This window comes from Cnephaeus nilssonii (assembly GCF_951640355.1).
Source record: "Cnephaeus nilssonii genome assembly, chromosome: 3".
NCBI lineage: Eukaryota > Metazoa > Chordata > Mammalia > Chiroptera > Vespertilionidae > Cnephaeus > Cnephaeus nilssonii.
In genome coordinates this window covers 65,882,506-65,895,259 of record NC_137074.1, presented here as the reverse complement: position 1 = coordinate 65,895,259, position 12,754 = coordinate 65,882,506, and the positions used below count along the sequence as shown (strand labels likewise).

The window sequence follows — 12,754 nt, the reverse complement described above, 5'->3', positions numbered from 1 at the left end:
TATCAAAGGGCCTGGTTTTGTTGTTTAAGTTGTGTTGTCTTTTTATTATTGAGTTACAACAGTTCTTTATATGTATGGGTTTTTGGATTTAAGTTTCTTGACATATGCTTTGCAAATGTTTCTCCCATTCTGTAGGTGGTTGCTTCAGTTTCTTGATGGTATTCTTTGAAGCACAAGTTTGAAATACTGATTAAGTCCAATTTGTCTTATTTCTCTTGTTACACATCATTTTGTTATTGTATCTAAGAAACTACTGCCTAATCCAAGGTCAAAGATTTACTCCTATGTTTTCTTCTAATAGTTTTATAGTTTCAGCTCTTGTATTTAGGTTGGTGATCCATTTTAATTTTTTTATATGGTGTAAGGCAAGGAGTCCAACTTCATCCTTTTGTATGAGTATATCCAGTTATCACAGAACCGCCAACATGAATGGAGGCTGGGAATAACCTATATTCACACTCTCCTGGAGAGTATGCCAGCTTCTCTTTCTTTAATTGAATCAATCGGTTCTCTGGATTTTGCTGACAGATGTCCATGATCTCTCAGCTGCAGCACTTTCCAGAAAGCAACAGTGTCCCAGCCATTAATTTCACATAGTTGGCTCATCAAAACTGAGTAGGGGGTCCTGCTACATCAACACTGGGTCAATATATGGTTAGCACATCTTTGGTTCTTAAGATTAACCCTTTACACTCACTTGCTTTTTTCTCGATTCCTTTATTCTACTCAGGATTTAATTTTTTAAATACCCCAGATTTTACAAAGCGCAGCAGTAGAATAAAAAACTGGAGTTTCTTTTCATACAAACTTATTTATTTGGATTTTTTAATATTTCAAATTATTGATACATTCAAAGAGTATAAAAAGAGCTGCTACCGATGCTAACCGTGTCGAGTCACACTCAACATTCGAGTGCAAAAGGTTAAGACTTTTTCTTTAGTAATCAAATACCTTATGTCCACCTGGTTGCTCGTCTCATGTATGGCCAAGTCACTCATCCTGGCCCCACTTCTCACCTAGGACCCAGGGCTGCAGTTTTTAGGATCTGGGTTTTACTCCTTGGCTCTCAGTGTGTCTCAGAGTAGAACACACTTAAGCCTATCTAAATTCCTATACCCAGATCGATAAACTGATGTGATAAAACAAAGGAATCCCTTTAAATTCTACTGTTCTACCAGTAGAATAGGAGGAATCACAATAGGAGGAATATTCTTAAATCCTTAATAAATAATAATTTTGGTGTTATGAACTTAATAAAAACAATCAGGAAATTAGGTAAGTAATAGCACTTAGCATATTTCCTGGTACATTAATATGTGCTTCATAAAAATTATTAATAGATAGGAGTCTTGGGGAGAAGAGAGGAAGAATAAAGAGGAAGAGAAAAAAAGGGAAGTCTAGCATGCAGTATTTTCGAGGCTTTGTTCTCACACTGTCACATGCTTAAATACCTCCCTCATAAATGTGAATCAAAAATATTTTTATCATTCTGTATGAGATATTTCTTGACTTAAATATTTGTTATAAGGAAAATACTATATCACCTTTTGATAAGAAGCAAGGAAAAACCATCTTTTACACTCATTTTTATTAAACAAATAAGGCTGGTAGTGGAACTTTTTTTATTTAACGCATAAACATATAAGTCCCTTTATTAGAGAAATTGTACATATTGGTGAAGAGGGTCAATGGTCATACCTATGGGTTAATTCTTTAAAAATCAGAACCAATGATTAGGATAAACTGTAAACTCTTCGTTACATTGTGAAGTGTCTTGTGTAGTCATATTCTATTGTTGGAATGACAGCTTGTACAAATTTCAAGAAAATTAGAAGATACCTAAGGTCTTTGGCTAAGGAAAACAGTTTGGTAAATAGCTCAATGATTTAAGCTAACATTGTAATTATCTATTTTATTAAGCAATAATTTCTCAGAAAAAATACGTAAGACAAGATCTTAAATCAAGTATATTTAAAAAATTCACTCATGCAAGCTTGTGTCTAGTCCATATGAGGCTCTCTGTAACTTTCCATTCCCTTTTAATATTTGAATGTGAAAATTCTTGTTGAGTAAGAGTTCATACAAGCCCATTATTTTGGTATAAAAATAAAGACAAGGTTGTCCATGTTAAAATGACTTTTACTGTCTACAAATTTGCTTGAGTATGTTAGAAAATGAGATGGGTTAAAGAATATAAAAGCACTGAAGCAAAAGAGAAAAAAAATTAGGTGGAAACCCTCCATCAGAACCAATTCTAGGTTAGTGGATCTGTATTTGGCATAGAATCTGTTATTTTGGACTATCTTTAATAAAACCATGATTTTTTTTCTATACTTCACTGTACTTGAAAACATTAGGAGCTTAATTTATACTGGGGGAACTGATGACTCAATTTTAAATTATATATAGTCTTCCAAGTTGCTACCTAGCCATGGAGATGAATGCTCAAATTATGCATAATAGGATTTCAGGAATAAATTTAGTTTGGACCAAAAGTTCTTGATTTGTTTCAATATCAAATTGGTTCATGTACCTCTGAGGGATGCACTTTATTTGCAATGCTTAGGTTACCTGTAATATCAAGAGAGTAACGCCCCTTAATCTATAACACCTAGGGACATGAACCACCATGTCTAATATCAATCCAGCACAAAACTAATTCAAGCTATTTGCATCTAAACCACTGACTTTGGCTGCTTTGGATGAATCCATGTTATGGGTACACATATTTCAGGATTCGGGAGTTCACTTAATTTATTCATATTGATAACCTCAGAAGACAATTATAGTAAGAAGGGTATACTCTTCTTGTAGAAAAAATGGGAAAAAAAAAGAAATGGGGGTAAATGAAAATACTATATTTTAAGAATATCTGAAATATGCTTCAATTGCTTTACTTTTTAATCTATTTAAGTTGAATTCTTTGCTTCAGAGAGACCTCAGACTGCCACAAATGAACTCTACTTTTACCTTAGAGGAAAGCACATTTTATAACATGTTAAATTGGATATATACTTAGGGGAAAGGTAATCATGTATTATCCTCTAAATTAGTAGACTACTCATCTTTCATCAATAAATTAAGCCCATTGAGTTTCTTTTTCATCAAGAGCAATGGTTTTATATTCATATACGCTTAGCCATTGCCTCTTCAATAAACAAGAGCATTTGGAAAACTTGATTCAGTCTCTGTAACAAGGCAGACCTAACTGGTACACACAGGGACATGTGCTGATCAACTGAACAAGGCAGAATAATCACAAAATAACACATTCTAAATAAATTAAATATTCCCATTAATATTTCCAGATATGAGAGGCTAAAACAAGTTATAGGTACTGTGCCATTAAGATTAAACTAAATCAATCCCTGCCTCCCCCGCAAAAAAATCCTAGGAGTCAATTTGCCACTAGTCATATAAACAGGTAAGGATACATATGAACACCAAGTTCTCCCCCTCCTTCTGCAACAGTCTCAATGATTTTCTTCATCACCTCAGCATGCCTAAAAGCAAAAAAACAAATCTTATGAATATAGATCAATTAGACAAAAATAGGAGTTTTTGTTTGTAAAGAAATCTACCTTTTTGTCACTGAATCCATTTTAATATATAATAGTTACATTATAAGACATTCTTCCTATTCCCCAACAGGCCAGATGGTTGAGTCATGAAGACAGCTTTATTGGAGAAGGGGCAATTTTAAAAAGCTCTGGTAATCACAGATGAACACAATGGTACCAGTCAGTTTTCCTATAATGGGGGTGGAAGGCTGGGAGGGTTGGGTGGGGGGATAGAGGGCAGTTAGAAAACCAGAGAAAGGGAAATCATGCCAGGGCAGAATTGTAGAGCAAGGGCTCTCTGCTGAGAAAGAAAAATAATCAAACCATGTATGGTAACAGTAAAAAAAAAAAAAAAGAAAGGGGGAGATATTTATAATGCTGTAATTTTGGCTGTTTAAATATTTAGCTGAAAATAAGCCAAAACTGAATTAAAGAAAAGCTAACTGGTCAGTCAAGAAGTTTAGATATTTTGTCCTCATTTGTGCTGTAAAATTTATCTGATTCAATTATGAAGTATTTTTGTCTTTATACAGAGAACTTGAGATCCGATGCATGAAATTCGTGCAAGAGTAGGCCTTTGCAGCCGTGGCGGCTGCCTGGATCTGTCCCTTGCAGCCACAGCAGCTGCCTCCTTCCCGAGGCTGCAGCCCCGGCTTCATCCGGAAGGACATCCAGTCTAATTAGCATATTATGCTTTTATTATCATAGATATTTATCTGAAGTTTTTGTCCTACCAACAAATCTTTTCATAGCCAACTGGTGTTTCTTCTGTGCTATACAAAAAGAAAATTGTCTGGGCACATAAACTGAGAAAAGGACAACGAACAAAATTAATGAATAATCTTTTATATCACCCTGGCTTAAAGATATGATGCTTCAATTTTTATGAATACAACCTACATGACAGAGGCACTTAACTTAGAAGATGAGAGATTAAATGTATTAACTCTGAGGCTATGAAGGCATAATCTGGGGTGACCCATGGCAAGGTCTAAATTGCCCTTGAAGTCTCATTTTATAGGCCCCAAGATTTTCTGCCATATTTATATTTTATTCCATTATATAGTAGTTATTTATTAAAATTGTATAAAATTAATTCAGTTAAATTACTTATCTCTTTTACCAATTGGGTAAAATTTACACCTCAGAGTGTAAATTTAATAAGCACCACCCTAAAACCTCAGTCAAAAAAGGAATCAATCAAAAATAAAAACCTTTTAGATTAAGTAATTGAAAACTAAAACTAATGATGCATAAATTACCTTTCAGAGCAATATTAATACTTCTTGACATAAACTGGAAAAATGAACCAAACTTTCTATGGGATAAAGTCTGAGAATAAAGAGGTTGTAAAAAATGAGAAGAAAATATTAAAGAATTTTTGAAAACTAGAATGTTGCATCAAATAAGTCAATGGAATATCAGAGTTTTCATCTGAAAATTATTGTTACCAGAATTTCTCAATAATTTTGTGAAAGTTACCCATTAGAAACAACAAAGAAATTGGCATGTAACACCTCTTTTATTTTTTTTTAAGGAAATTTCTGAACAAATCATGTATAGATTCAGCTTCACTTATTTGATCCTGTGAAAACACACTGATATAAAGAAAATCCCAAATTATAAAATGTACTTGATTTGGTAGGACTGAAAACTTCTTGACTAAAGAGTAAAGGAGAACAGAAAGTCCGCATATACATCTCCCTTCACTAACCAATAAAAGGAGATAAATAGGTCACTTAGAAAAAGCACAAGGTTAATTTTATATTCCATATTCACAGAAAGATACAGCATGACAGAGCAAACCATGCCTAAATAGTATTTTTTAATATAAAAAGGATCATCCAAACTATTCATGGAGTTATAAAAATAGGAGTAAAATCACCAAGATCGATACCTAAACACATACAAAGAATAAAAATATATTCTTAATCAACTGAATTTAAAATAAATTTATAAAGTTTTTTGTTTCCTTTTTCTTATGTATTTAACTAAGCACTAAAACATTTCTAAGACAAGAAATTTTATCTGCATATTCAGTAATTTTTTTTTATTTTGTTAGGGCACTACATTTGTAAACTCCCCAAGTAATAAATCCATGAAGTACACATGTACACACACACACACACCCACCCACCCACACACACACACACACACACAGACCTGCATGGGTGAACTGAACACATAGGAGGTGGTGGGAGATGAGGATGATTTTCAATGGTCACTGTTTTCTTCACATGATCTTGACTGATGTCTTCATACATGTGTTCAACTGTTAAAGGCTGCCGTTGCTGAAACCATAAAAAACGTTTTAAAATTATCATTTAAAAACTTTTAGGCCTAAAATTCAATATTTATAATATATTCATCTCCACCTCCCATAACACAGTTCAGAATTCTAGACTATTTAGAATTACCAGATTATTTGGGGGAAATTTTATACCAAGAAAGCCTGACTGTCCATCAGACTATGTGACATCAACCATCAGCTAATGTAGTCAAAATCCCACGAAAAGACAGGTTCATGGTTATCCAAACATTTTATAACTACAACTCATCTTTTAGGCCTATTATGTTGTATTTTCTTGTTTCCTATTGATAGTCATTGGAATAACAGGTTAAACAAGTAAATTTTATTTTAGTTATCCTTTAATTCAATTAAGTGGATGACTTTAAAAAAAAAGTTTTCTGTCTTAAGGGAAAAAGACACACCATGTGCCTTGGACATTTTTTCCCAGTGGTTAGTGCATCGGCCCAAGGACCAAAGGATTTCGGGTTCCATTCCTGGTCAAGGGCACATATCTAGGTTGCAGGTTTGATCCCCGGTCCCATTTGGGGCACATTTGGGAGGGCAACCAGTCGATGTGTCTTTCTAACATCAATGTTTCTCTCTCTCTCACTCTCTCTCCCCTCCTCCTTCACTTCCACTCTCTCTCTAAAGATCAATGGAAAAATATCCTCCAGTGAGGATTAAAAAAACCAAAAACATACACGTGACATGATCTATAATAAAAGCACAATCCTATCTAATAAAGAGGAAATATGCTAATTGACCATCACTCCATCACAAAGATGGCTGCACCCACAGCTGAGGCCAAGTTCCCATAAGGAGCCTTAATGAGCAATCAGCAGGGACCTGAGGCTACACCCTCCCCCTCCCCCGTGGGGATTGACAGGGGACCTCAGGCCAGCCCACCACCCGGCGGGGCTTGACGGGGGACCTCAAGGTGTGCTTCCCATCCTGGTGCTGGGCTAGGGGACCTCAGGCTGCTCCTCCTGCCCCAGCGCCAGACTGGGGGACCTCAGGCTGCACCCCCCTACCAGGTGGGGCTTGACAGGGGACTTCAGGCCATGCCCCCCACCCCGGCACCAGGCCGGGGGACCTCAGACCGCACCCGCCGCCCGGCGGGGCTTGACAGGGGACCTTAGGCCACGCCCCTGCCCCAGCACCAGGTCAGGGGACCTGAGGCTGCAACCCCCTGCCTGGCTGGCCTTGACAGGGGACCTCAAGCCGTGCCCCCCAACCCAGCAGGGCTTGATGGGGGACCTCAAGGTGCACATCCAGTGCTGGGTCGGGGGAACTCAGAACGCGCCCCCGCACAGTGGGGCTTGACAGGAGACCTGAGGCTGCTCCCCCCTGCTGGTGGGGCTTGATGGGGGACCTCAGGCCATGTCCCCCATCTTGGCGCTGGGCCAGAGGACCTGAGGCTACGCCCCCTGCCTGGCAGGGCTTGATAAGGGTGGGACTGGCCGGGTCTGGACCTAGCCCAATGTGGGGGGCTGGCTGGGTCTGGGTCTCACGTGATTTTGAGGTGCATGTGGGTGGGCGAGAACTTGACTCTGGGTCCCGTGGTGAGCCCCAGACTCTGACAGGAGGAAGGTTTTCATATACATTTTACTAATTTTCTTTCATCTCTGACACTTCTATTATAGAGAAAGGACAAATAGCAATATTAAATTATTTCCTCTAATTAATCCCCTTTTAATGTGCATGAATTTCATGCACTGGGTCACTAGTATGCTAATAAGACCAGATGTCTTTCTGGACGAAGCCAGGGCTATGAGGGAAGCCCAGGTCCTCGGTGCCAGAGGGAAGCCAGTGCCATCAGCTGGGAAAGGAAGGCCTACTCTTGCACAAATTTCATGCATCAGGCCTCTAGTCATTGTATAAATGCTTAGTTATCCAACAGGGGTAATCCCAAACAATATTTATTACAACAAACCAAGTTCAGTTTCCTTCACAATTAAAAAGAATAAGATCAGGGACCAAGTAATAAATACATAACAGATTATTTATGTTCAATTCTTAGTAAGAATGATGTCACATTGAATAATTCATAGTTTCTTCAAAGTAAGAATCAAGTGCAATATTAACCATAAAATTATAAAACAAGTGATATCTAAAATTTAAAAGGCCACATACAATATATATCCATAGACCTAATGATGAAGAAATTAAATCCAACAATTTAAAATATTTACATTAAAATACGTTTTTATTTTTACCTCATCGTAGCCAAATAACCATAGTCGTGGTGTCTGATAATATTTATCATAAGTGATATAAAGGTCATATGTTCTGGTTTGCAAAATAGCATCTTCACTTCCAGCATCAGTTTTAGTTTTACAAGCTTCTACTATTTTCCTTGTGTCTAGGGTAGCCTGGCAATAAAAAAAAAAATTTACAACCATTAAAATCGCTATGAATGTTACATTTTAGAAAACCTATTTTTCTCACCCTATGCATTTATTTTTCAAAAGCAGATATAACTTAAAACTCAAAATGTTATATGCTTTGAAGAACTTACTTGAAATATCAAGGTATTAATAAAAACACTAATCCCTAACTTTATTCATTAAAAATTAACTAAAGAAAACTCAATTTACAAACCTCATCTGTTTCCAACAATCCACTCTCTTCATATTCTGTTGTAAAAAGCAACAAAAGATTAATTGATTTCAAAATAATTTTGTAAACCAAATTATATATTACTTCAGAGTATCAATGAAATATTGGATTTTTGCTTTTGTTTCTGACAATAATGAATAAATATATGTGAGATTCTATACGTATTTCTACAGCAGCAGCAACTTTACCTGGTAGAGAGCCCGACTGGAGAAAAAGTCAGCATATTAAGGCTTGGTCTGTGCTATCGTTATTAATACCAACTGGCATAATAAAACTGTTAAGTCCTCAGGGACTCCATAGCATACACAAGGCTATTTATATAATTGCAAAAAACGTGCTCATTGAAGTCACCAGTGACTTTTACTTTGCTGAATCCAGTATAGTCCCGGTTTTCATCTTAATTGACCTCCCTCGGCTTCTAGGCTTCTAAGATACTATATTTTTCGGGCTTTGCTCTCACCTTATTTTTCCTTCACTAACTCCTATGCTTGTTCCTCTTCATCATCTGGACTATTTAAAAAACAATACAAAAGAACGCCAAAACTCTACAGTAACGAAGAGTCAGTTTTTGGACCTTCTCTATCTACACTTACTCCTTGATGATTTATTTCACTAATCTCAATAGCTTTAAATGTTGATGACTCCCATATTTATTCCGTGACTACAGACCTGGATACCTAATTGTTTAATTTATGGTTCAAATGAATGGCTAAGGGACATCACAAATATCACATGTCCAAAACCAAGCTCCCAACTCCCCCTCCAAAGCTATTCAGTCAAGTTTTCCCCATCTCAGTTAATGACATCACTCCAGATGGACAGGTCAAAAACACTTGACTATTCTGTCTTGCTCATGCCACATTCATTCCAGCAGCAAATCCTTTTGCACTCCCTCCGACCCTTAAATATGTCCAGAATTCTGTTTCTCATCATTTCCAATGTTGCCACTTGAGTGTTTTGTTTAGATGATCAAAACAGCCTCCTGTTATCCTATCCCCCCTCCTTCTAGTTATCCTACCCCCCCCTTCAGTCTATTCTCAACACTGCAGTCACATTCTATTAAAGTGTTAAATCTCATTCTAAGTCACTCCTCTACTTTGAAAAGCCCCCCACTGGTTTCTCATCTCACTTCTGAGTTAAAGCCAGGACTACATGATCTGCCCCCAGGTTACCTCTCTGACTCTCCCCTCACTTCTCTCTGAACATAGGAGCCTCCTCAAAGGAGTATTTGATAAGCCACACATGCTCCCACTTTAGAACCTTTGCACTCCTCCTCAGATATCCAAATAACTTGTTCACTTACTTCCTACAAGGCTTTACTCAAAAGGCATATTCTCAATGAGATTTTTCTTCATCAACCTATTTAAAAATTACAACATTCATCCCACCCTTAAGACTCTTATTCTCTCCTTTATTTTTCTCCCTAACACTTATGACCATCTAATACATACAGTAAATGATTTGCTTATGTATTGTTTTTGTTTGTTTATTGCTTTATCTCCAGCACCAAAAAGTATCTGATACATAGATAATATATTACTCAATAAAAATTTGCTGAATCATGTTAAAATTCAGAACTCAATGGAGCAGAGTTCTTAATCCACATAAATTACAAATATCCCCAAATCAATATTCTAGTGTAATGAAAGCAAATCTGGAACACAGATACCTTCCATATCTGCAGGTTCTCCTTCATCTTCCTCTTCCTCCTCCTCACATAATGCTGAGCAATCTTGGAGTTTTATACTATCCTTTGAAATTAATTATATTTAAAGTCACTTAAATATGTTCATTAGTTCTAATGCCAAGCACTCACATGCCAGCACAGTGCTAACCAGTGAAAATAAGAGTGATAAGACAGTTCTTATCCTAAAGAAACTCCTCCAGTGAGATGACAAACCCAAAAAACAATCATTAAAAGTGTTGTGCTAACGGCTGTGAAAAATATAAAAAGCATTATAAAAGCACCATGAGTCATCTAAGTTAACCATTTAAAAATAGTTGCCAGTTGTTTTTAGTTAACCAATTCATTAGTATTAGAAAATCAGTTAAAAGTTATATTAACTTAAATACATAATTTAAAGGACAAAAAGTTATACATTTATAAATCACAATATACTTATATGTTAAATTTATTATTATAAATCAAACAATATATTCTAATTTATGAACACACTGGCTGAATTAAGCAATTACAACTATTACAACACATAGGATTTCAGTTCAATTTCTTAACTATATTAGCACTAAAAAGAATAATGCTAGCCAAAGACAAGCCTATACATTTATCATTTTCACAAATTAATATTCTAAAATTCTGAAGTAAAAAAGTTGGCCCTCTAGTTTTTACCTAATTTACAATTTCAATTAGGGATGATTTTATTTATCACTGGAAACTTAGATCATATACCAGTATGTCATTATTACACCAAAAACGTGAAACACAGAAGAAAGTATCTGGGTAATTATTTGATGAGCCAACATCTGGCAAACTGATCATTAAGGGAAACTTTAATTCACCCCTAATGTCTTGGCAGGGCCAGACCAAAGGATTTCAAGGCCCTCGGGCAGGATGTTCCCCACCCGGTATAGTACGACATAAATATGTTAAGTGACATAGCAAGTACCATATTAACCACTACTGCATTTATTAAAAATACTTGAAAGAATTCCCATAAACCTATCAAAACAATGTCATCCAAACTACTCTACCATTTATCATTCCCCAAATCTGAAGCATATACACTAATGGCTGGAGTAAACAAGACGATCTCTTTTGCCGAAACCGGTTTGGCTCAATGGATAGAGCGTCGGTCTGCGGACTGAAAGGTCCCAGGTTCGATTCCGGTCAAGGGCATGTACATTGGCTGCGGGCACATCCCTGGTAGGGGGTGTGCAGGAGGCAACTGGTCGATGATTCTCTCTCATCGATGTTTCTAGCTCTCTATCCCTCTCCCTTCCTCTCTGTAAAAAATCAATAAAATATATTAAAAAAAAAAAAAGACGATCTCTTTTAACGCAGCAAAGCTGTTTCTCCTTAGTCATCCAAATTCTCCAAAAAGTACAAATTCAAATGAACTGAACCCTAAGCAAATATAAAAGTGAATTTCTAGCAAGCATAAAATTGTGCACTGAAAAAGAATTAAACTTGTTTTAGTCTCTAACACTTTGTTAAGCCCCAGTTAAAAATCCCAAACGATTCAAATGACAAGAACATGCAAAGAAGAATATCTTAAACTAGTAACTGGTTGAATGTTTCATAAGGAAAAAAGGAGTACAATTATTCTGTCTATTCTCTCCGAAACTTGACTTAGCAAAAATACACTCATTAGCCGTAAACTAAGAAAAAATGATATAATTAGTAAATTGCTTAAGATAATGTTTAAACTAAAAAATTTAAACCATAGCATTACTACTAATTATCAATAAACTACTTCAAAAGTCTCCATTTACAGAACATTTGGTATTTATACCTAAAAATAAAAAGCTATTTCTTTTAAAGTAGCTTAGAAGGCTTCTCAATTAGTAAAAATTAGTTTTTATTAGTTATAATTTCAAAAAATGTTTCTCTTAACCATATGACAGATTAAGGAAAAGAAGAGAAACACTGGGAAACAGTAGTGTTTTGATATGTTGATACACAAAAAGGTGTGGGGGGGAGTTAGGATATAAAAGAGCTTGATAATAATCAGTTTGAAAAAAATGATATGAGTAATCTTTATATATATATATATATATATATATATATATATAAAACTAGGTCATTGAATTTGGAAACATATCTAATTAACAAGTACCTTGCTTTCCAGTGTAATCTCCTTAACTGCTTCGGTTATTCCTGTAATACCTGTTTAAAATTGTGCATAAAATATTTAAGTTGTAAACATTTTTCTGATTCAAGCAATATAAAAACACTTAAAATTACTTAAATTCTGATAACTTCTCCAAAATAAGAAGCCAATATTAGCAACAATTTTATGAATGAATTCTAATAGAAATAAATAATCCCAAAGGTACTTCTCAAATTTTTAAAATAAAAGAATATCAATTTGATATTTTACTATGAATTATCCTATTTTATCATCCCTCATTTACTATTCATTTAATTTGCTTATGAATCGCTATCAAAATACATATTCATCCTCAAAAATGAGTAGATTAAGAGACTATAGGATGCACATTTACATTTTACAGAAACCTGCATTGGAATTTTCTCAACAAGGTATTAGTTATATTACTATGCCATTTGCTTCAGAAATCTAGGACACCCAGAAGTACTAATACT

The 12,754-nt window shown here is 35.5% G+C and overlaps 1 protein-coding gene across 1 annotated transcript in view; it reads right to left on the bottom strand.

The window, feature by feature from the left end:
- Window positions 1-1,608: 1,608 nt before the first annotated feature.
- ATG3 (autophagy related 3) overlaps window positions 1,609-12,754 on the bottom strand; it is a 28,133-nt gene continuing 16,987 nt past the window's right edge. Inside the window, exons 6-12 of the mRNA XM_079764943.1 lie at window positions 12,267-12,316; window positions 10,139-10,220; window positions 8,452-8,486; window positions 8,067-8,222; window positions 5,724-5,851; window positions 3,435-3,503; window positions 1,609-1,839 (exon numbers count right to left, since the gene is read on the bottom strand). Coding sequence (XP_079621069.1) covers window positions 1,758-1,839; window positions 3,435-3,503; window positions 5,724-5,851; window positions 8,067-8,222; window positions 8,452-8,486; window positions 10,139-10,220; window positions 12,267-12,316 — 602 coding nt within the window. The 3' untranslated portion in view covers window positions 1,609-1,757. The remainder of the gene's footprint in view (window positions 1,840-3,434; window positions 3,504-5,723; window positions 5,852-8,066; window positions 8,223-8,451; window positions 8,487-10,138; window positions 10,221-12,266; window positions 12,317-12,754) is intronic.